A 23,105-nucleotide genomic window follows, 5' to 3' on the forward strand; every position below is an offset into this window, starting at 1 on the left:
TAGATTGGTAATGTTACCATGCTTTACAGGTCCTAAAGAGATGCAAATACAGGAGCTGCAGGGGGCGAACCAGCCATGCCATCCTTTCTATGCTATCCTACCGGCCCAAATTCCTTCATAACCGACTTCGGCTCATAGTAAGCAGGACCCAGCGGCCGGAAGTCCATATCATAACCAAACTCCTTGGGCCCGCCAGTCGCAACCCCCTTCGGTGTATACCAATGCGGATTCGCCACGAAGGCTACAGCACTGACCCGAACTCCATACCGGACATCCTGCGTCCCAAGCGCATACCCATCGCTTCCTACCAGCGAGATCAGGTCAGGCACAGTGCACAGCACCTCGCCTTCCGGAGCCTGCTTCTTCTCGCTCCCACCCGTGGCACTGAGCCGACTATTCGGTGTCTCTGGATCTATCAATTCGGCAAGGAGATATTCATTCTGGAAGGGGAGGTGAAGATGTCGAGACTCGCCGGAGACACTATCGCCATACTCTTGTTCCTCGCTTGAGATCGGTGCTAGTCGAACGCTGCCTTCTGTGTAGCCTCCGCTGGAAACGTAGCGGTGCACGTGGACTATCTTGCCGGTGTACAGGACTTTGCCGCTCGGGTTGGCCGCGACGATGGCGTCGGTGATGGAACGCTTTTCTTGCCGAGCTTGGTACACTGCACGGCCGATGTACCAGGCCAGACTTGTTGTGCCGAGGCAGGCGACTTTCTTCGCTGTTGCGACGTCCATGGGTGGGATGACACTACAACGGAAGTTCACTGAGTCAGCGACTGCTCGTTCTGTAGGAAAACGATGGACGTCCGGTCCATGCGCTCTTGACTCCTCCAAAAAGCTGATTCTCATTGGATGCGAACTTACAGTTGGCTGAATAGACCTAATTCGTGGCCGGCTTTCCGATGGATCTTCTCGACTTTGCGAATACTAGTGGCTTTATTCACGGTTACCACGTTCCCGTTGCCGTCAGCTTGTGTTGCAGGCATCGCCATCCAATCGTACAAGAACGGCGTCTTGAGATACAGCCGCGGATATGCTCGGCCCATGAAATCTCCGTCGACTGTCGGCACGCCGTAATGGATACCTGTGATTAGAGGACGGATGGCATTCCTGGAACCAAGAGGTCAGCAAAGTCATCCTCATTATAGCTGCCCCTGCGGGTGTGTGCACTTACATCCCACCAATCTCGAGGGCTATCTGAGCACTCATCTCAACGCCGGGAAACATTGTGAGCATTGCATCCGTGGCATCGATGCCTGCGAGAAGTGACGCCAGTCAGCGAGATGGCCGCAGAAGAACTCCCACAACCGGGAGCAAATGCGAGCACCTTGTGCCTGGAAATTAAAATTTGCTTACCTTCAGTACCACTAGGCGTACGCTCCAAAGTAACCGTGGGCGCGCCATAAGAGATGTTTCCCATTATCCAGGCATCGTCCGGCAGAGCATCAATGTCGATGACCGACATTCGTTTGCCTCGACGAATGGCATCCCTTCCGGCCATATAACACAGATATCCTGGTCCACCACCACCACAAGCCAAGATGGATGCACCCATGGCGAGGAACTCGCAGTCAATTTCTGAGACCCACCAGACGCCATTTTCGTCGACTTCTGGCCTGTAATCGGCCACTTCGACGTGGGCGGACGGGCTTACGATGAAATCTAGCGGATTCTTCTCAGCGTTTGATTGTTCTTGCTTGCTTGAGATCAATTCTGCAAATTCTTTGGTGTTCACTTCGCTCGGCAGGCTGGCTCCTCCCTTCAGTAGCGCCTTGCGCGCCAATGGTCCAGCGGCCTTCACCACGAGCCGAGAAGCCCGTGTCGAGACGTACTGCAGCGGCAAGTTCTCGATCTCTGTAATCTTGACCTTATCGACGTCTGCTCCGGCGTCGATCGCACGTCTTCGTGCTTCATCGCAAACCTCCGCGATAACCTTATCTTCTTCGAGACCTTCGAGGACTTTGACGATATCTATTTGCCCAGAGACTCTGGCGATTGCGGCTCCTACTGCGTTGGCACAGTCATGGAACTGTGGCCTGATGGTCTGGCCGACACCTCTGAGCTCATCCATTTGCACAATGCTCCCACCGCCTACCATGACGCAAATGCAGTCGTCTGCGCTGAGCTTCATGGAGTCGATTGCGGCTTCGAGGAGGTGTTTGATCTTCAATCTGGCTTGCTCGATGACGTGAGAAGGCACATGGCCGACTTTCGAGACGTCTCCGATTTCCGCTTTCCCGCTTGCGACGACAACATCTGTGGTAGTCAAGGTGCTACCGCCAAACACAAGCCCTTCTTGGAGAAGACGATGGCCAGTGCTTTCAGGTCCAATGTGAACTTGACCATCTCGCTCTTCAACTCTCGTCCCTCCGCCTAATGCAACCGATTGCACTTCCGGCATTGGGAATGCACATCTCACACCACCAATTTCGACCCAGGTACCGGCTTGACGTGGAAAGCCGGACGGCAGAAGCGCACACACATCACAGGTCGTGCCACCAACATCTGCGACGATGACTTGAGCTTTTGGTAGATTGCCTGAAGCGGTGTCCAGTCCAGCCAAATACGCAGCGCCGCTCATCGAGTTCGTGGGGCCAGAGTTGAACGTCTTGATGGGTGTCGTCTCAGCAGCATCGGCATCGATGATGGTACCGTCATTCTGCGTAAGAAACAGCGGACACGACAAGCCCAACCAATCCATGGCCTCCTTGAAACCTCGGATCGTCTTCCTTGCAAACTTGAGAATGGAAGTGTTCAGAATGGTGGCGTTCTCCCGCTCCAAGAACCCCAGTTGGCCAACATCACGGGAAAGGACCACATCTGCGTCCGGGAGTTCCTCGAGAACAATCCGCTTCACCCGTGCTTCATGCAGACCTTCAAGGTCAAGCGGCGAGAAGATACCACAGACAGCAACATCAGTGATACCTTTCTCTCGGAGAGCCTGGCATTCATCCCGGACTTGCTGCTCATCAAGCTCCATAATCTCCCTCGTATCGAATTCAAGTCCACCGTCCAGATACGCCACACGCCCGTTCATGATCCTCGCCAGCACCGGAGGAAAATCTAAGAAAGCCGGGTTCTCCTTCGCATAAGGGCCACAGATCCTGAGGACACCAACCGGACGAAGACTCCTCTCATCAGCTTGGACAACGGCGTTGATGAACGAGGTGGTGCCGATCATAACGGCCGAGATGCTCTCTCGAGACAGCCCTGAGCATTGTGAGATGGCGCCTTCAATGGCTTTGACGATGCCTTCGGTGACGTTGGCGGTTGTTGGAGTCTTCACTGCGCTGAGGATGCCGCGATTTGGAGTATCGGATTCGCTGGGGTTGAGGATCACGCAGTCTGTGTTGGTGCCGCCGACGTCGACACCGACGCGAAAGACTTTTTCGATGGCCATGCCTGCAGACAACCTTTGAGGAACTCGGGATACAGACAAGTGGCATGCGTTGAGACGAATGCTTTCATGCTTTGGAGGAGGGTCTCGTCTTCACTCGAACCGTGAGGACATGCAGCAGTCCGCAACAGCCGGTGGTAACTTCGAGGCCGATATCAGACGTTGATATCTCGACCCACTGTACGAGTCGTGTATCTTGTGTTGGAGTCAGTGGGCTGATCAGAGTTGCCCGGTAACAAGTCATTCGGCCTTGTCCCGGTGTTGCCCTATCACGCCAAGATGGATGTGAAGCCGGGTGTCTGCTGTTATCAATCGCCAATGGTCGGATCATTCCCGACATACTGGAAAACCACGTGGAATCCTGCAGCATTCTGGATCCAGCTCGCCGACCGACCGTGTGGAGAAACGTTATCAGCAGCTTTGGAGACCGGCAGGCTGGTCGATAAATCTACAAATGAGTAGCTGCATTCCTCGCGTCCGTTCAACACTCTTCATCGTCTATTGTTCTTCGAAACAATGGCAGTCGTTTTCAGAAAAAGCATCCGCAAGCTGGAGCTCTCAGAAGAGGAGCAAGGCGATCGATGGAGCAATGAAGATACACTGCCCGTGCCGCCAGAGCGACAACTATGGGGTTGGTGCAATAACAACTCAGTACAAATCGATCCTCAGCTGATGATCGTGAGCAGGTCCATTGCAGTTTGTCGAGCTCTGGTTCCTCGTCAACATGAACCTGAGCTCGTATTCGACCGGGTCCTCTCTCATGGCGAACGGACTGTCGTACTGGCAAGCGATCGTTGTCATCATCGCTGGCAACGCTCTCGCAGCGCTATTCGCCGTTCTCAACTCAGTCTCGGGCGCCAGCTCTCACCTCGGCTTTCCCATCGTCTCGAGAAGCGTTTGGGGCATGTGGGGGAGTTACTTCCCTATACTCAACCGCATCTTGCTATCCGTTGTCTGGGTGAGTGATCAACCATTCAACGATTCACATACCTCGTTCTCGGCTAATCCACAGCTTCCCAGTACGGCGTCCAATCTGTTTTTGGCGGCAACATGATCTACGTCTGCCTCCGCTCCATCTGGATGGACATCGACGACCGTATACCCAACACCCTTCCAGCCAACATCGGCATCACCAGCGCTCAGTTCGTCGGGTTCTTCCTCTTCAACGTGCTGTGCGTAATCTTCATCTGGTTCAGACCTAATCAGCTGCGGCCATATTTCCATGGGGCATCCGCGTTGGTGTGTATCACCCAGTTCGCACTGCTTGGCTGGGCCATCGCAACATCGAACGGCTGGGGATCTGTTAAGACGACATCGAGCGAGATCCCTCCGTCGCAGCTTGGGTGGTCGATGTGTTCGGGTATCATGTCGGTTATCGGGAGTATTGCGAGTGGTATCCTTAACCAAAACGACTATACGAGATTTGCGAAGAAGCCCAGCCATGTCACTTGGTCGCAGTCCTTGTCGTATACCTTCTCAGGGAACGTCACATCGATCATTGGTGTGCTGGTGACAGCTGCGACTCAGAAGCGTATGTCAAGAAAACCCGCTATGATCCAGTTTGCTGACTTGGCTTTAGAATATGGCCACGGCGAGCCTCTGTGGCAACCAAGCGACCTATTTATCGCGATTCAAGACCAACACGGCTCGAAGGTAAGTTGGGCCTTTGTAGGCTATGGAACTTACAGCTTGCTAAAATCCATCGGCAGGGTCGAGCAGCAGCTTTCTTCCTCGGCATTGTGTTCATCTTCAGTCAACTCAGCATCAACGTGGTAGGAAATGTACTAGCTGGAGGTCTCGACGTCGCAGCTGTACTACCCAAATACATCAATCTCCGCCGCGGAGCCTACGTTATCGCCGCACTGTCCGTCCTTCCGAACCCCTGGCAACAACTTGCATCTGGCTCCACGTTCCTGGCCGTGCTATCCGCCTACGCAGTGTTCCTGGGTCCCATGATCGGCCTGCTCTGCGTCCACTTCTACATTATCCAGCGACAGAAGTTTCACTATCCGGATCTCTACACCGGTTCGTCGAAATCATGCTACTGGTATACATACGGCGTCAACTGGCGGACGGTGGTTGCATGGTGCCTTGCCGTTATACCGTCGATGCCTGGGTTCGTCAACGATGCAAACCCTGCGTTGTACGTTCCCACTGGTGCTCAGCATGTGTACAGCCTGAGCTTCGTGCTGGGTTTCGTGCTGGCGTCGGTCATTGCGTTCCTATTGCACTGGGCTTTTCCAGTGGAGTATCCGTCAATCACAGAGCTCGAGCGGGAGCAAGAGATCCAAGGCATTGACCCGATGGGCGAGCGGATGGGCGCTGTGGACGTTGCAGAAGGGCGGACCGAGAAGAAGATGGCAGAGGCTTCTGTAGCAGGCGTTGGTGGGCCTTGAAAGAGCATGCGGATGACTGGCGATTGACGACACTGCCATTAGTTCTGTCTGAACAATACGATACTATTGTAACTTCTGCATCCGAGCTTACATCTCGACTTCACACCCCATCAGATGACATCGCACGATCGACGCAACGTCTCTTGTTGATCCCGCTGTCTGCGAAGCCTCATCTTGTACCCAAGAAGCGAGGCGGCCTGTGCCGAAACGGATGTGTTGGCTGCATGGCCAAGCCACTCGCCAGCAAAGCCTTGTCACCTGAGACGCCTGCTCACCGGACTCGTGATGCGACCACCTACGTCTGGCATACTCGACAGCCTCACGATGTGACACAATCTCGACGCGCCATACGGCGGTAGCACCGCTTTCGGGCTGCAAGCATATGCCCGTTGATCTTTATACCGGGAACACGAGTCAAGTTTCACAACATACAGCGCCAGATGTCGACGTGTTGTACCGTCCTACCCCCTCCAGATGTCCTTCTTAACACGGATTCGCGCTTGTGTGCGAGCATTTTGGAATATGGCCATCAAGTGGGTGTATCTTTGCACCGGCACAGCTGGGTTTTTTCTCTTTTGCAACTTGCCACTGCTCTTTAACATCGGCTCATGGGACCTGGATCTCGACCTTCGGTGGGCTTCGCCATGGATCCAGGCCATCCTCGCTCTGGTGATTCTGATCGTGATCATCGTGGTTGTATTCTTACTAGTAGCTGCAGCCGCCATCATTCCAGTCCATGTTGGATGGGTGCTGATTGCCGTGGTCCTAATATGGAACAACGAGCGGCGAACCTGGTCAAACATCAGGACGGATGAGATCTTCAGCGTAGGTGAACCAGGCCAGCCTGAGCCAACAGCACGATATACCGACGAAGACGACGACAATGACGACCCAGATGCCTCAAGCAGCAATGTCAATGTCGATGAGAGGGCGCCGCTCTACACGAACTTACAATTTTCTGGCATCACTGACATAAGGCTGCTCGAGCTCGAACCGCACGGGGCTGAGGCTGAGGCTGGGCATGGGGATGGTGCTGGGAATGGAGATGGAAGCCCAGGACCCAGACTGAGGTTCCTGCTGAAAGTCTGGAACATGAATGACGCAAGACGGAAATATTCAGCTCTCTCATACTGTTGGGGCGACGGTACTGATTCCCAACCAATTCACGTCAATGGCACAACGGTGAACGTTCGCTTCAACCTGCATCGTGGTTTGCGTCAACTCGTATCGGAAGGGCACAAATACATCTGGGTGAGAAAGTTCCGTCTCCGTAACATGGTAGTAATATTACTAAACTGCATAGGTCGACGATCTCTGCATCAATCAAGCAGATAAGGGAGAACAAGCGAAACAGATCGTTCGCGTAGCGCCCATCTTCCAGGAAGCCAAGATTGTAATAGCCTGGACGTGGACGACGAAGTCCCACCCGTCCGAAGATGCGACGGCGTTGGCGGTGGAGGCAGTGGAACCGCAAGCGGATGATTCAGACGCGCCGGAACCGTCAATGGAGGAGGTGAAACGAACTCAGTACTGGCACAGGATGTGGCCTGTTCAAGAGTTTGCCGTAGCCAAGAACATCCGAATCCACGTTGGAACCTCCAATAGACGGAAAATCAGCGCGGACGAGCTCCAGATCAAACTCCAGAAGGCAGTCAGTTCCTCGAACGACCACAACGCCTTTCCATTCCTTCGCAACGCCATTGACATTCGCAAAAAATACCAAAGTCTCCAAGACTCAAGTCTGCTGGATCTCTTACTGCGCACCACGGCCAACAAGAGTGACTGGAGACTTGACCGCGTCTATGGTCTCATCTCGATGGCCAGAGACGGTCGAGACTTCCTCACCGAACCCAGCTATGATATGGGTGAGAAGGAGATAGGCGAGGAGAAGCTGTCTAGGCAGATGACCAGCTTCTACATCGAGAGACGAAGCAGTCACCTCGATATCATCTTGCTGGGACCCTGCTTCGCACAAAGCTCGCTCTCTGTTTCCAGGTCGCTCCGCTGGCCATCTTGGTGTCCGAATTACTGTCGCTTCGACAAATTGCCGGACGACAGACGGTTGTTTGGCTATGTCCGGGACCTGCTCGATCGTGGCCGTAACAGGCAACCGCCTCCAAACATCGACAGCGACGCCAAAAACCGGCCTCTATTCTGGGCGACGAACGAGTCGGTATGTCGAGCTAGAGTAGACGAGAGTTTGACGCTGCACACCGAAGCAAAGTTCCTGGGAACGGTTGCCAGTCTCGGCTGGATACCATCTGACGGTCCGGGAAGCAACTTTCCCAAGACCGAGTCCATTGCAAAACCGACCATTTCAGGGATCGAGGTGGCCGCCGGCTTGTGGGACTTGCTCCAGACCCTGTCGCAGCGAGATTCCTGGAGAGCTTATCTGGACCGTAGCACGCCAGCAGCTGCGGATCCTATCCTGGACCACGACTACAGGACTTGCACAGCTGCATTTCGAAATTTCATGCTGCTTGTGTTCCGTCACAAGACACTGCCCGATCTTGAGAATGGTCCTTATGGGTACGTTGCCTGGTTCGCCAGATCGGCAGAAACTCTTGCTGACCACAGATATGTTTATGCATGTAGATGGTATGCGCAGTGGTTGTGTCGCAACCAACAGTTCACTTTCGGCAGCCGAACGTTGCATGAGCATGCTGCTGACGTAGCGCCATGGAGACTGCTCGGCCGCAAGAAGAACCTCTGGCGTTGGTCGGAACACATGAAGGACATGCTCGATGCAACAACAAGGCACAGCGAATTGTGGAGCTGGAAGCGAATGCACCAACCGCTGTGGACCGTGGCACAGCAAGGCATGCGTCTGACTGAGCTTGCAATGCAAGACCGGTCGGTCTTGGGTCTGGCACATCCGTCCTCTCGAGAAGGGGATGCGGTTTGGCTGCTTGCCGGCTGTTCGGTTCCGGTCGTCCTACGCAAGCTTTCCAATCTCGACAACGGTCCTGACAGGTACAAAGTAATCGGAGACGCGATCATACCGGGAGCGATGTTTGGTGACGCTTGGGCTGATTTGCTGTGGGGCAATATTGGGATCATCTGATGTGCTTTTTGGTCCTTTGGCTTGTCTATCCGGACACTCAACGAACGCCTACTGAATCTCGAGTCATCCTTTTCTTTGTCATCCTCGTGCGACTCTAGTCGTCGTCTCCATCGTCGTCGTCGTCGTCGTTTTCATCATCGTCGTCTCCGTCATCGTCATCATCGTCGTTCTCATCATCGTCGGTGTCAGCCTGTGCTTGTTGAGCTCGATTTCGTAGCGCCAAAACGACTTCTCTGTATTTCGCTGGATCTCGAAGTTCCATCTCCCTTAGTCGCCTGGCCAAATCTTCGTTCCTTGACTGCTCCGTCTGGCTCCTCTCACGCGAAGATCCAGCGACAACACTGTCACGCCGAGTCGTGTGTTGAGTGGCCGCTCGGGGCTCTTGTGTTTGCTGCGTTGCAGCCCTCCGAAAATACTGGAAGTTGTGCTGCAGAATGTCTGCGTGGTCCTGATGAGCTTTGCCGAGACGGCGTACCGGTACACCCTCTGTAATGACGTAGATCTGAGTATAATCCACTCGCAAGGTAGACGGGATTCGTGCGTTTCGGTCATCGAGCGTTAGTCGCAGAGGTTGAGGAAAAGATGTGACTCGACCGTTTGGCAGCCGTTGTGGGACTTCGTCGGCCAGTGGCTCTGGAGCATGTTGTCCTGTGTAAATCATGCCGCGTGGTTTCACTTCGCTATGCGTCGGTTGCTCGTTGTCATAACGCCGGTCCGCAATTAGAAGCACATGAAAGTCGTTGCCACTCCTCACGACCACGAAGAGTCGGCTTTCTGGTTCATCAAGCTCCAATGAAGCCCCAGCCATAGGGTTGCGCATCTGTCTACGAGTAGGCCAAGGGACTCCGAAGACACAACCTTGGGGTAGCCTTTCGCGAGACGCTTTTCTGAATCCTGCAGGCATTCTCGCATCGGAGCATTCCAGAATCCCTTGGATTGCCTGGGAAGATCCTATAGCCTCACTTCTGGCCTCATTCCACGGTCGGAAGCTGAAACGGATGTGGATATGGATGGGTCCAATGTTGATATCCCAATCCATGGACTCGAACCCTTCCGGATTACCGCCGTTCGTGACCATGCCTGACCTGTCTGCGGGCGATGTTTCGTCTTCATCACTGTCTTCAACATCAATCGCAGGATCACTCACGCCTCTGGAATCAGCTTGTTCTCGAAGCCGCTGTAGTGGACGTGCCTGCTTAGGCTGAACAGCCCGCTGAGCGGTTGGTGGACGACTAGCTTCTTGCGAAGCTGGTGGGATAGCTCTGACTGAGTTCGACGAAGAAGCAACTACTGGATCTTGTGCCCTGGATGTGTCTCGCGCCGAGCTGGAGGCGTGTCTGCTACCCACGACACTTGACCCATCGGCCTGGGGTGGAGGCACCGGTCGTCCGTTGCGATCAACCCAGCAACGCCTCGATTTAGACCAGCGCGGCCATTGACTGCTGGAGTCCTCGTCCCGCCGCGGTGCCATGGAAACAATCCCTACTCTCGCTTCGCCTACGTGTCCAGATGAGAGGGTATTGAGAGAGCTTTGCCGGTGTTTCTTTAGACCTGTTGGTTACCTCGTGGATGCGTGGGCTTCAAGAAATTCCTCGAATCTTAATACACAATAGCTCATAGTTATAAAGAGCTGTCCAGCTGTGTCGTGTCGTCGCGAAGATAGCCGAGCCGGCTGTAATCGCAAACAGGTCTGCTCTCCCGGTGACGATGGACAGATCAGGCGAGCGCACTCCAGTTCCAGTGAGAAGACATCGTCAAGACGGCCACTTTGTGAGTCGAAAGAGGCGGTAGAGACATGCTACGCGAACCAGCAACCCATGCCGCGCCTTGTCCACGTGGTGTCCCTCCATGCGCTTGGACCGGTGAGAGCTTCGCTGGCGCCCGCCATTGGGCTGCAATGCAAAGAAGCGACAGATCTGCATGATGGCCAATGACAGCAGGTTATACGGCCGTTCCTTGTACTGTGACAGCGGTGTTGCGGTCGTCCTGGTCTTAAGTCATAGAAGTATTGCGCATGTAAAGGTGTCGGAGTAAGGTGAGGTTGGTTTAGGCTCTGGTGCAAGGTCGCACTTACTCATAGTCCCCACTTCACACTGTGAACTGAATTGAGACTTGACCGCGTTTACTTCGGGCTCTTGAGCTCTGTGTAGACAATACTTGAGCATATACAGTACATAAAACAAATGCCGATCAAACACAGCCAGGTCTCAATGCCCTCAAGAAATTCAAGCTTTCACCACGCCAGCAACTGAGGTTCTCCATTGCTTAAATCTCTGCCTGTCCGTGTCTTTCAACCCATAGTATCTCCTCCACCAATCCTGCTTCAAGCGAGGAGGCATAAGCGACCAACCTAGCAAAGACTCCACCTCCTCAGCCGTCAAATCCAGGCGCCTGTAGACTCGCGAGCGTGACTCCATGTCTGTATCTCCATCGTGGCGTTCGATCCTGAGCTTTCCGGCGACAACGGAATGGTCGGTTCCGATCGCATAGATGGCAGACCACGTCGAAACGATAAGTACGAAGACCGAGATCATCTGGTTGACAAGGCTTGCCATCCCCAGGGCAACGATATGGCAAAAGAATCCAATCCAGCCAACAATTCTTACCGTCCGGTATCTTGTCTTCCGTTTGACCTTCGGTTCGGTCAAGATGACTTCTGTTATGATGCCCCTTGGAGCATATATCGTAACGGCCTGGCCGGCTGGCGTAAGGACCAAGCATTTGACATCAACGTTCGCCCAGGTTTCGTGATTCTCCTTGTACCAGTTCTGCCGCAGACCTTTGGCTCGCTCCTCTAGCAGATATCGTCGTACTATCACCGATATGGCGAGAGCTGACGCATTTGCGAGGCCCCACCAGTCTCCCATCACGGCGGCAACAGCAATAAGCGTACCGTTCACAACAAGACCACAAGCCAACGAGCATATTGTTGGCCACCGTAAGCGTCTCGTCCGGCTGAAATGTACGGACAAGTACGTCGAGTTCCAGGTCAGGTCTTGCATGAACAGCCAGCGCGAGAACCATGGCGAAATATCGTAAGCTACGATTCCGTCTGTGACGTTGTACAGCTGGAATCCCGGGATAGGTTCGTTGAAGGAGTCGCCGGCCACGACGAAAGCTGCTAACAGTGGCAGGTAGTCCGAGACGGGGTGTGCGATGAAGCAGCCGAGAGCCTTGTTGACCTGTTCTGCGCCGAGGAGGGTGACCAGTCCGAGGGCGTCAATTTGGAAGGGTTGCCAGTTCTTCAGCCATGTGAGGGTCATGTTGAGTCTCGCAGGAAAGGATATGGTTGAGCTGAGAAGTATAGACCCAAGTACTCACGACGTCGCCTAGCCTGGAGGGAGGGGGTAGTTGATATGCCTAACCATGGCCCAGCCTTGTGTGGCGCTGAGCTGCAGGCTAAGCCTCATTGTGCTCCGCTGGCAGAAAGACCTGAGGCTGGGTAGGTACATGTTGGTATCATACGAGAAAGATGGCAGTACTATGCTTTCACTTGACTGGTATTTAGATGAGAGAAGGGGAAGAGTTTGGAATGTGGCCTCGTAAGGAAGGAGCAACGTACGCAAATGCAATGCATAAATCAACCTCACCTCGTTCTTTTGCACTTCATCCCGTATTTCTGGCCTTCAGCAGATAAGATCTTCCGTCAAGCACATGTCTTCCCGGTACAACAAGATCGCCGGCTGCGGTCGCGGTCGTGTTGACACAGACTCTGGATTGACATGGCGAAATACCAACGCGAGGACCACCATTCCGTGGCTTCAGGACGTCTGGAATGACCGTCAACACTGCCACCTCCAGCGAGAGTCTGATATGCTCGATACCAAACAACTGGTCAGGCTCGGCCGCCCAAGGATTCCACAGCATCCGCTTCGCCTTCACTGATCACCAGGCAGACCTGCATACCATCTGCCACATATCGGTGCCTGTTCGCTGGTACGTAGGTTTCGGTACCAGTGCAGCTGCGCCTGTACTTCCTGCGCCAGCGCGACTGTGGCACGACAGCTTGCAGCAGAATCACTTGGGCAGCCTTGTTTTCGCAAAGATGTTCAACCTGAGTCTCCCGAACGTCTGTTGGCGCATCCTCAGCCCGCCGACGGGCCATCCCGGCGTATTCGCTACATGCACAAACCCTATCTACCAAGAACGACAAGCAATTCAAGGTCAGCAAAACCAGATTGTTCCTTTCGCAACTTTGGTAATGTCACAAATTTGGATACTGGATCCCTACAAGCCGCTTCTTGCGTAACGATGGGCGCCGAAACGCCCGCGGAACATGAAACCTACCGGCTGGACCCTCCACCTCCGCGCGCAGATCCAACAGGGGTCCTGCGTTTCTTACTTTCTTCGTAACGGTCAGCCTCGCACAGCTGTGGTCTCGAGTCAGCCTTATGGGCTCTCTCTCCTGACCTCACCTCTATCCTCTACACTGTCGTTTTCCCACCTTCACTCTAGTCTTTCATTCAGCGCACCGACACCATGTCTTGGTGTGCGTGCTTTTTTGCGTTACTTGCGCTCCCACTCCGCTTTTCCGCAGCGGATGCGAACCAGTGGGGTCACGATGAGAACGGAGTCGACAAGTACATCACCAGACCCGATATCGTGTCGCCGCGGTGGGAGGTCAAGATCCATGATGAGAAGAACATCGCGCCAGGGCTCTGGTTTGTGGCACCCTACGAGAGGATTGGCGAGCGGAAGCCTGGAGGTGCGTGGATAGGACCACACATCTACGATGGCAATGGAGACCTCATATGGAGTGGATCGTACATGTGGGATGATAGGAACATCATGGACTTCAAACTGTCAAATGTACGGGGCGAGGACCTGTTGACAATGATGCTGCCGCCGGACGAGGACGGGATATTGTTGGACAACCATTACCAGATCGTGGAGAAGGTGCCGGTGGGAATTAAAGGGAAGACTTTGAACATGCATGAGTTTACATTCGTGGAGGAGGGCAAGACGCTGCTTTTAATGAAGAGGAATGTCACACATGCGACCAAGGACCAATCGTCTGTGGTGGGCTACGAAGGAGAGTGCGCGGTAATGTGGGCAGACTTCGAGGACATCGACACAACAACATGGGAGACACGCTTCAAGTGGACATCCGCAGACTGGATAGGTCTGGAAGAGAGCACACAAAACCTCAACCCCGTGGACTCGCGCTGCGGCGGCGGAGCCTGGGATTACCTGCACTCCAACGCCCTGGACAAGTTCCCCGACGAGCACTACCTCATGTCCGCCCGGCACTCCGACACCGTGTACAAGATCTCCAAAGACGACGGCCACATCATCTGGCGCCTGGGCGGCCCCAACAACGACTTCGAAATGGTGAACGGCGCCAACTTCTCCCGCCAGCACCACGCGCGTGTGCGCTCGCAGAACGACACCCACACCATCATTTCCCTCTTCGATAACTCCAAAGGCGAGGACCGCCAGCCCGCCACCGCCAGCTGGTCGCGCGCCCTCCAACTCGCGCTCCGCACCGACACCGACCCCATGACCGCAGAGGTGATATTGGCCTTCGACCACCCATACCACGAACACGCCTGGCGCCGGGGCGACTACCAAGTCCTCCCCAACGGCAACGCCTTCATCTGCTGGTCCGAACACTCGCTCCAATCCGAGCACACGCCCGACGGCAAAATGCTCTGGGAAGCCAAGATGGAACCGAGCTGGATCGGAACCTATCGCGCGTTCAAGTACGAGTTCACCGGCTTACCCGTCGACCCACCAGATCTGTATTCACAAGCCTACTACCACGACGACGAAAACAACAGCACCACCACTACCGTCCACGTCTCCTGGAACGGCGCCACCGAAGTCCGAAACTGGCACCTCTACCACTCCGACCCTAAAGGCCACAACCGCGTGCGCATCGCTTCCTCCCCTCGCAAAGGCTTCGAAACAGCCATCCAATACTCCGGCTTCGCCGCTTACGTCGTCGCCGAAGGCATCGACAAATTCGGCGGCTCGCTGGGGCTGAGTAAAGTCCTCAAGACCATCCCATCGGACAATATGTCCACGCCCGCCGTCGAAGAGGAACTAGCATGGCTCGAGTCCCTCGGCAGCCCGAGCAGCGCCGTCGTGGACGAGGCGAAGGAAGTGATGATGAACCCCGTCACCACCTTCTTCGCCGGCGTCTTCGCGACCGCAGTCGTCGTGTTCGTCGTTTGGAGGTTCCGGCAACGGAGAGCGGGGGGGTGGCTGCGCGGTATCCGTGCTGCAGGCAATCGTGGAGGTGCGCGGGGGGAGGGAGGACGCTACGCCCGCGTTTCCGGAGCGGATGCGGCGGATTACGACGAGACGAAGTTGGATGATATGAGCAGTAGCGATGGGTATAAGGGGAGTCAGGAGCGGTTTCAGCTGGAAGATTCGGATACGGAGGAGGCGGGGGTTAGTGGGAGGACGCCTTATGTGAGATGAGCCTCTTTCTGCTTTGTGATTTGCTTTGAAGGGATGGGCTGACGCGCGTTGCGCAGTAGAAAAGGGACGTTACGCCGTTGCCTGAATGGCAGCAGTGGGGGAGTTCGAGGGCAGGTGCTGCGTCGAGCGCTTGAGACTTTTTGTCTGTGGGATTGGCGGGCTGCATAGCATTGGCGTGACGGTGCATTGGAGACGGTGGGGTCGGGATGGGATATGTCTTGTGGATCTTGTGGGCATAGAAGCAAGCTGCTTGAAATGTACAGATGACATCTACGTACTCGCACGAACGAGCCTTGCACTACCATCTCAGCCAGTGTGTACTTGCAGCCTGATAAGCGCAAGCATGAGCAACGGACTCTGCAACCACCACAATCTGACCTGCCTCACTCATCCTTCCACGCTTCCCCTTGCTTAACCGACTTACATCTAGTCAAGAATCTCCTCACTCTCATCCAAAATCTCCTCAAACACCTCCTCCACCTCCCGCCCGGCATCCCCTTCATCCTCCTCATCCACCATCAGTGCCTGCTGCTCCTCGCTCAAATCCGGCAGACCCAGATCCTCCCTCTCCTCCGCCAAATCCGCCTGCATCCGCTCGCGCCACGCCAACCACTCGTCTAGCATCCTCCTGCGCGCTTCGACGACCGCCTTGTTGGCCGAAGACTTCTTCGCCTGGTCGATCTCGTCGAACTGCTTGCTGTACTCGCGCAGGTTCTTGCGCACGTTCTTCATCTCGTCTTTGCTGAGGAGACGCTCGGGGCGCGGGCGCCAGGCCCATTGTTTGAAGCCTTCGAGTGGCTCTTCGCGGAGGACGGTGCCCGAGAAGGTGTGGAGGTGGTAGCCGTTTTCGACCTGTGATGTGTTAGTAACCATGTCATGAAAGTAGTGGCAAGGAAGTGATCGCTTACCCTGTGCTTCCACACCGACGCACTGCTGGCAACGAAACGTCCAGAAGGATCCCACTCGATGTCCGTGACACCATAGTGATCCGCTGTTGCCATGAGTTGCAGGTTGGCCGTCAGATCCCTGTCCTTCTCCTCCTTCTCGCCCTCAAAGTCAAAGTCCCAGAAGTCCATGTCGTAAGATTGCGAGTTCAGCACCGTCGCCACAACCACGAACCTGCCGTTCGGCGACCAATGAATGGCGTTGTTGTTCTTCTTGTCCACCGTCCGGATGAGCTTGAAGTTACCGACAGTGTTGCCCTTCGCCTTTTCGGGGCAGAAGAACGACACTGCAGTCTTCGGAGGTACGGCAGAGCCTTGCGGAACTTCACCAGCCGTGATGAGAACAAAGCGATCACCATGTGGCTCCCAAGCAAAATTGATGACAGTACCATCAAGTTGGTCGACGACTTCCACAGGCACACCCTTCTCACGCACTCGGAAGATCTCAAGGTTGGTGGCCATGGTCTTCTTGCTCTTCGAGTGGCGATCCACCTTGACGCAGACGTAGGAGGAATCGGACTGCCAGTGGAGCTTCGCATCGGAGACGTTGAACAGGTTGCGTGTGCGGACAACTTCCTTGCTTGGAATGCTCATGAGACCGACCTTGGCTGGATTAGATCCTAGTTCTGGGGTCCAGTAGCAGAAGAGCTGTTCATACTCTTTCCGGTTGTCACGGTGAGGGTTAGCAGGGCACCACTCGAAGTCCATGACGCCTTCAATCTTGATCGATGTCTTGTCCATGAGGTTCATGCGTGGCAGTTCGTAGACGCTAATGCTCTGGCCTTGGGTCATACGCGCGACATACTTGGCGTCCGCACTCCACTTGAACGCCGGCCATTGAATCTTCTTCTTGATCTGGTTGCCTTCTGCGTCTACTGTAGGGCCGGGTACGTCGAGAGTCACAAAAGAACGGAGAGGCTTGTTGGTGGCGACGTCCCAGATGATGTAGTTCTTGCCGTCTTCTTCGAGTGAGAGAACAGGGTTGCCTTCTTCGACCACCATCGGGCGGTGCGACCATGTAGTCATGTATCGCTCGTCGGGAGAGAAGTCCACAAGGTTGACGCCAGGGTGCATGAACCGCTTTTGCTTTGACCAATTTGGCCCGCCCCAGAGCTGGACACCTTGGGCGTGCATCGATGTGAGGTAGGTACCTTTCGGCGACCACTGCACAAACGATTCGGTCCAGTGGTCTCGCTCGATGACTTGCTGTGGTGAAGCGCTGGTTTCGTTCCAAAAGACACCGACATGCTCGCCATGGAACATGACATACTGGTCGCGGCCCTCGCCATCACCAAGCCACCACCTCAAGTGTTCCTTCTCCTCGAATGGTGGGATCTCAGGCGCTTTGTACGTCTCGTCAATTCTTCCTTCACGGCCATATCTCTCAATGTCGGTGAGCTTGTTGACAGCGATGGTGTGCTTCTTGTCGAGTGCGGTCGCATGCAGAGCCTTCACCGCCGCGGCTGCTTGAGCGGATGTCTCGTACTCCACAAAGGCGAACCCTTCACTCATATCACCTGCCTCGTTCATGGGCATGTACACATTCTCCTCCTTGGTCTTGCCGACAGATGTGAGCTTTCGCAGCAGGAATTTGACGAGCTTTTCCTTGCTGCCCGGGGGGACTTTCGGCAGGCCGTCAATAACGATGAATGTGTCCAGTCCCTCCTCCATTCGCACATCGTACTGTTCTCGGAGGTCTGCACACCGTCAGCATACTGTCAGCTTCATTGACCTGGTTATACCATACCAGAGTAGTCGATATCCTCCTCGCCATCCTCGTACTCGGTCTCCGGGTCTAGCTGCTCGAATGATGGTGCCATGATTGCGGTTTGCTGGTGTCTTGACGACCGACTGCACTGGTAATGGTCCTAACGACTGTTGGGAGATGTGTCTGTTGCAGTTCAGCGAATGTGTAGATGCGATGTCTGATGTTCGCAGCAAATATTCCGTGGGGTCGGCTCGCTTAATCTTCGGCAGCCGACTAACCAGCTCTGGACGTCACGTGTCGATCATATGCTCGCAGTCATGCACCTTCACGAGCAAAGTCGCCAACTTCTGTAGTGAGTCGACGTCTGACTCTTCTCCAAGCATCTGATTCACCACTTGGATCGCACCGATCGAAGCAGAACAAACAGCAGCAGCCCCCGGCACCTCGATCTGCTGCCGGCATTCGGAAGCTTGAACCAGCCATCGCCGAGACAAGCGTCGCTCAATGCGCTGAAGTGAACAATCGACGACGCATGAGCGCTGTCTCACTTCACGCATACTGCTGCACCTCTTGCAGCAACAAAGCACACATTGACCGCACCGATCCGTCACGACCTATATACCACCATCCATCCGTCTACACTACTCAACATTGTCCAACATGGCGTCGGACTGTAAGTCAAGCACATCAAACAAACAGAAGTAACAGACTGACATACAACAACACAGTACCGCCGGAGCAACATGCCTCCTACAGCGCCATCATCGACAACATTCTCGCCACCGCCGACCTCTCCACCGTCTCCGCAAAGCGCATACGCAAGGGTCTCCAAGAACAGGTCGACTACGACATTACACCGCAGAAGGTGAGTTTGTTCGAACCCAGTACACTTCCACTCGAACAGCTAACTCAGATATACAACAGGACGCAATCACAGAACTCATAATGCAACGCTTCGACAAAGTCTCCAAAGCCGCCGCCTCTCCCTCACCCGCCTCTGCTGCCGAACCAGCTCCCACCGCCAACGGCCACATCAAACCCGAACCCCAGCCCGAATCCTCCGCGCCCACCTCCCCACCTAAACGCAAAGCCTCCGCCTCCGCCGACTCCGATCTCAGCGACGTCGCCTCTCCGCCCGCCAAAAAGCCTAAGAAAGCGCCGAAAGTGAAGACCGAGACCGACGAGCAGATCGCTAAGCGCATGCAGGCGGAGTTTAATGCGTCTTCAGGCCGCGCGACTAGGGGTGGTGGCGTGACGAAGCGCAAACCCGTGGCGAAAAAGGTCAAGACGCCGAAGAAGAAGAGCAAAGCCAAAGTCAACAGCGACGACGACAGTGAGGTGCACAACTCGGACTCCGATGCTAAGGAAGCCAAAGTGCGGAAAGGCGGCTTCCACGTACGTCCCCCCTCCACCCTTCCCCCCTCTCCAATCCCTCACTAACATCCCATCCGATGTGCAGAAACCAATGCACCTCTCCCCCGCCCTCACCTCCCTCCTCGGGCACTCCGAGCTCTCGCGCCCGCAAACGGTCAAGAAAATATGGGCCTACGTGAAAGAGCGTGACCTGCAAGACCCGAGCGACAAGCGGCAGATACGCTGCGACGAGGCGATGCGCGCGGTGTTTAAGCAGGACAAGGTGCATATGTTTACGATGAACAAGCTTTTGGCGCAGCATTTGTGGCCGGTGGAGGATGCGGGGGAGGGGGTGAAGGGGGAGGTGGTGAAGGAGGAGGAGGATGAGGAGGAGGAGGATTAGGATAGCTGGACTGGGGGGTTGAGGGGGGCGGTGGGAGTGGAAGGGGGGTGATGGTTGATATTTGCGGGTTCGATCTAAGCGCGTTGCTGTGAGCCGGTTTCGATGCGCTGGTTCTTGTGGGTAGCGAAGGCGTTTATTTGAAGCGCTGGCTGGATCTTTGCGAGCGCATCTTGGAGCAGGTGAAGGACGAAGAAAGACTATGGCCATCCAGGACAGCCGGAGATGATAGATGAATGGACAGAATCGAATCAGTTGACTGATATGTTCTCCTGTCCCGCAGTCTGCAATACAGCGCTGCTGTTCCATCTCTATTACGACTCTATGCTCTATGTCAACCTCCATGACCCATGAATTGGGTGAGCAGAGTAAGGTATCATCCCAATCCCAGCAACCCCATCGCTCGCTATGCATTTCCCAGCAACAAGACAAAACACCCACGACCTCTTGAGAGGATATCACGCAGCAGCCATCTCAATCTTCTTTCCCTTAACACTCTTCCACTCCCAAAGCGCCGCGAACACCCCACTCAACACCGCCACCGCCACTCCGACATAAAAGCAATTAATAATCGCCGTGTTATACGCCTCCTGCACCGCGGGCAAGAACTTCGGATCAATCGCGTCCTTCAGACTCGTCGCCCCGGTCGCGAGCACAACAGCCGGGTTCAGCCCCGGCACGGCGTCCTTGAGGTTCTTGAGCAGCTGGTTCGTGAATACGTTCTGGCCCACAGACACGAAAATGGCGCCGCCCAGGGTCTGGGAGAACATCATCATCGCCGTGCCGATGGGGACGTCGCGTTTCGGCAGCACCGTCTGGGCCATGACGAGTGATTGCTGCATGCCGAAGCCCACCCCAGCGCCGAAGATGATTTGGTAGCCGATCCACTTTGGGCTTGCGGTGTCGCGGTCGAAGGTGGAGAGTAAACCCGCGCCGATCGACATGAAGATGGACGAGGCGTAGACGAAGGGGGTGTAGTAGCCGAGGACGGTGACGGCGATGCCGCCGATCATGGAGACGACGACGAGGGCGAGCACCATGGGGATGTTCATGATGCCCGAGCGAACGGCGGAGACGCCTTTGATGGCTTGGAACCAGATGGGGATGTAGTAAACGAAGACCTGGGGATAGTGTTAGGGTGGGAGGGGTGGAGGGGGGGTGGGGATGAGACTTACGAAGAAGGATGCGCCGATGCAGGCAGCGAAGCAGGCGCCGGACCAGATGCTGCGCTGTCTGATGATTCGTGGGGGCACGGTGGCGTTGTCCTTCTTCCAAAGCTGGATGCCGCCGAAGACGATTGCTAGCAGACCGAAGACGACGAAGAGCGCGATGATGCGGCCGTTGCTCCATTCGTATGTGCTGCCGCCCCACTGCAGAGCGAGAAGTAGGCAGACGACCATGGGAAGGAAGACAAGCGTGCCATATATGTCGAATTGTTCAAGACGTGCTTTCCAGCCTTCGTTCAACTTCTGAGCTCGGGCTGCTGCTGTGGGCTTGTAGAAGAAGACGATGAAGAGGCAGGTGACCGCTCCGATGGGGAGGTTGACTATTTCATCGTTAGCCAAGTTCAAGAGCATGCATGGAACAATACTCACTGTAGAAGCACCACCTCCACGAAACATTATCCGTCAATGCTCCTCCAAGCAGCGGACCAGCAACACTCGCAATCCCATACATGCCACCAATCAACCCCATATACGTCGGCCGCTTGCGCAGCGGAATCGTATCGGCGACAATAAGGATAGCACCCGAGAAGATACCCGCCGACCCCAAACCCGCCACCGCACGTCCGATGATGAAAGCAGTCGAGTTCGGGGCGGCACCGCAGACAGCACTACCAATCTCGAAGATCCCGAGGGCGGTGAGGTAGATCCATTTGAGCGAGAAGAAGGTGTACAGCTTGCCGAAGAACAGCTGGAAGGCACACGTGCAGAGCAAGTACGCCGATCCATACCATCCCACGTCGTTGATCGCGCGGAACTCGTCTGTGATTTTCGGGATAGCGGTGGCGATGATGGTGTTGTCGAGGGCCATGCAGAAGACCGAGAGGCACAAGGCGACAGAGATGAGGGCGAATTGGGTGGATTTCGGATATCTCGACTCATCGTCCTCCTCTTCGTCGTCCGGGCCTAGTTCTGCAATCTTCTTCTCTGCTGGGTTCTCTGCGGCTGCAACCTCCGCCTGCTTCTCGGTCATGTCGCCGTGTTGCGAGGATGTTCTTGACTCGGGGGCGTCGACTGTGGTCTCAACATTGTTCTTCTCCTCGTTGACTTCTGATGGTGCGCCGCTTTGCACAGGAGTGGTCTCGTCTGAGCGAACTTCTGGCTCGGTTGTCGACGTCTCGCCGGTGGGCTTCTTGTTGAAGAAGCGCATCGTGTGTTGAGACTGGTATAGAACTTCCTAAAAGAGAGAAGATGAAGTTCTTCGAAGTGAAAGATAAGGCGACGTCCCCACAGCGAAAGCAAACTCTCGTAGCCTTATACTGCAGTGAACGGAACGCCTAGAAAAGGGAACGGAAGATGTTTTGAAAGGAGAGTAACATCCGGAGAGTCTTGCTTCCGTGGGGCCAATGAAGGTATGTACCTCTGAATGCCTGAAAGGCTAAGGGCGATCTAAAGGAGAGCTGGAGAGTGCGGTGTCCACTCCATCATCTCCCACAGCAAAGGCCGTTGCTATTTTTCCTTCGGATGCGGTTCGAGAATCGTGCCGGAAGAATGCTCGTGATTGTAGGCTTTGCCCCTTGAAGCTTAGCTCGCTCGCTTGACTTGGGAAGGCGATCGAGGGAATCTGGACCACACACCATCGCTTCGATCATTCGAGCACACTATCCGGTCTCAAACGATTCCTTGGTCGCTCAGAACGATGCAGAGCATGTCCTTGCTCCTCCAATCCGGTTTCCGTGCTCTACAACACAACGTACGCAGCAGCAGGCCGCACTTAACCTCGCAACGACCTCCCGGAATCGCCATGCTAAGCTTTCAGCGCATTGGAGTCATACATTTGCTAAGGCGCCACGTTTCCCACCAAGACGACCCGGGTTCGGGGACAGACATCCATCCGGACACGTGCCGCACGGAGCGGACGATACTTTACTCTTCCACTCCGCTTCGCATGGCATGCCGATGAACGACTGTAGCAACCGATGCTGACTGCAGATGTCGTTGCCATTGGTCCTCCACAAGACGCTGCAGACACATTGGAGAAAGTCAGAACCTTACCCTGACCTCACTCCGCTGCTTTGCTGATGAGTCTCTGTTGAGCTTCGCTAGAAACGACCCGGCGGTTTTACTCTGGTCCGCTGCTTTGTTGCCGACTACCGATGGAAACGCAATCATGGCTGAAGGATGTCAATACTGTATCCATGAATACCTCTTCAAACGATGGAAGCGAACTGCGGCAAAGCCGAGTCCTTCGA

The 23,105-nt window shown here is 55.0% G+C and overlaps 9 protein-coding genes across 9 annotated transcripts; 4 read left to right on the forward strand and 5 right to left on the reverse strand.

The window, feature by feature from the left end:
• Positions 1 to 92: 92 nt before the first annotated feature.
• LTR77_002236 (uncharacterized protein) lies at positions 93 to 3,402 on the reverse strand (the record flags this gene model as incomplete). The annotated part of the gene is made up of 4 exons (XM_064799495.1): positions 93 to 750; positions 867 to 1,112; positions 1,177 to 1,258; positions 1,359 to 3,402. The coding sequence occupies 4 exons, from the start codon at positions 3,400 to 3,402 to the stop codon at positions 93 to 95; spliced, it is 3,030 nt and encodes a 1,009-aa protein (XP_064662250.1).
• Positions 3,403 to 3,915: 513 nt separating this feature from the next.
• LTR77_002237 (uncharacterized protein) lies at positions 3,916 to 5,795 on the forward strand (the record flags this gene model as incomplete). Its single annotated transcript, XM_064799496.1, has 5 exons — positions 3,916 to 4,030; positions 4,086 to 4,357; positions 4,420 to 4,930; positions 4,979 to 5,052; positions 5,109 to 5,795. 5 exons carry the CDS (start codon positions 3,916 to 3,918, stop codon positions 5,793 to 5,795), a joined length of 1,659 nt encoding a protein of 552 aa, XP_064662251.1.
• A 522-nt stretch (positions 5,796 to 6,317) lies between these two features.
• LTR77_002238 (uncharacterized protein) lies at positions 6,318 to 8,859 on the forward strand (the record flags this gene model as incomplete). Its single annotated transcript, XM_064799497.1, has 3 exons — positions 6,318 to 7,046; positions 7,099 to 8,324; positions 8,391 to 8,859. The coding sequence occupies 3 exons, from the start codon at positions 6,318 to 6,320 to the stop codon at positions 8,857 to 8,859; spliced, it is 2,424 nt and encodes an 807-aa protein (XP_064662252.1).
• Positions 8,860 to 8,953: 94 nt separating this feature from the next.
• Positions 8,954 to 10,330, reverse strand: LTR77_002239 (uncharacterized protein; the record flags this gene model as incomplete). The annotated part of the gene is made up of 3 exons (XM_064799498.1): positions 8,954 to 9,944; positions 10,007 to 10,125; positions 10,151 to 10,330. 3 exons carry the CDS (start codon positions 10,328 to 10,330, stop codon positions 8,954 to 8,956), a joined length of 1,290 nt encoding a protein of 429 aa, XP_064662253.1.
• Positions 10,331 to 11,084: 754 nt separating this feature from the next.
• Positions 11,085 to 12,122, reverse strand: LTR77_002240 (uncharacterized protein; the record flags this gene model as incomplete). The annotated part of the gene is made up of 1 exon (XM_064799499.1): positions 11,085 to 12,122. One exon carries the CDS (start codon positions 12,120 to 12,122, stop codon positions 11,085 to 11,087), a length of 1,038 nt encoding a protein of 345 aa, XP_064662254.1.
• A 1,216-nt stretch (positions 12,123 to 13,338) lies between these two features.
• On the forward strand, positions 13,339 to 15,285 carry LTR77_002241 (uncharacterized protein; the record flags this gene model as incomplete). The annotated part of the gene is made up of 1 exon (XM_064799500.1): positions 13,339 to 15,285. One exon carries the CDS (start codon positions 13,339 to 13,341, stop codon positions 15,283 to 15,285), a length of 1,947 nt encoding a protein of 648 aa, XP_064662255.1.
• A 426-nt stretch (positions 15,286 to 15,711) lies between these two features.
• Positions 15,712 to 18,049, reverse strand: PRT1_1 (Translation initiation factor 3 subunit b; the record flags this gene model as incomplete). Its single annotated transcript, XM_064799501.1, has 3 exons — positions 15,712 to 16,137; positions 16,194 to 17,926; positions 17,977 to 18,049. The coding sequence occupies 3 exons, from the start codon at positions 18,047 to 18,049 to the stop codon at positions 15,712 to 15,714; spliced, it is 2,232 nt and encodes a 743-aa protein (XP_064662256.1).
• A 548-nt stretch (positions 18,050 to 18,597) lies between these two features.
• LTR77_002243 (uncharacterized protein) lies at positions 18,598 to 19,693 on the forward strand (the record flags this gene model as incomplete). The annotated part of the gene is made up of 4 exons (XM_064799502.1): positions 18,598 to 18,610; positions 18,666 to 18,802; positions 18,862 to 19,332; positions 19,397 to 19,693. 4 exons carry the CDS (start codon positions 18,598 to 18,600, stop codon positions 19,691 to 19,693), a joined length of 918 nt encoding a protein of 305 aa, XP_064662257.1.
• Positions 19,694 to 20,148: 455 nt separating this feature from the next.
• On the reverse strand, positions 20,149 to 22,063 carry MFS1 (MFS sugar transporter; the record flags this gene model as incomplete). Its single annotated transcript, XM_064799503.1, has 3 exons — positions 20,149 to 20,811; positions 20,866 to 21,236; positions 21,286 to 22,063. The coding sequence occupies 3 exons, from the start codon at positions 22,061 to 22,063 to the stop codon at positions 20,149 to 20,151; spliced, it is 1,812 nt and encodes a 603-aa protein (XP_064662258.1).
• Between the last annotated feature and the right edge of the window lie 1,042 nt (positions 22,064 to 23,105).

Source organism: Saxophila tyrrhenica (assembly GCF_035928015.1).
Source record: "Saxophila tyrrhenica strain CCFEE 5935 chromosome Unknown scaffold_3, whole genome shotgun sequence".
Classification (NCBI taxonomy): Eukaryota; Fungi; Ascomycota; class Dothideomycetes; order Mycosphaerellales; family Extremaceae; genus Saxophila; species Saxophila tyrrhenica.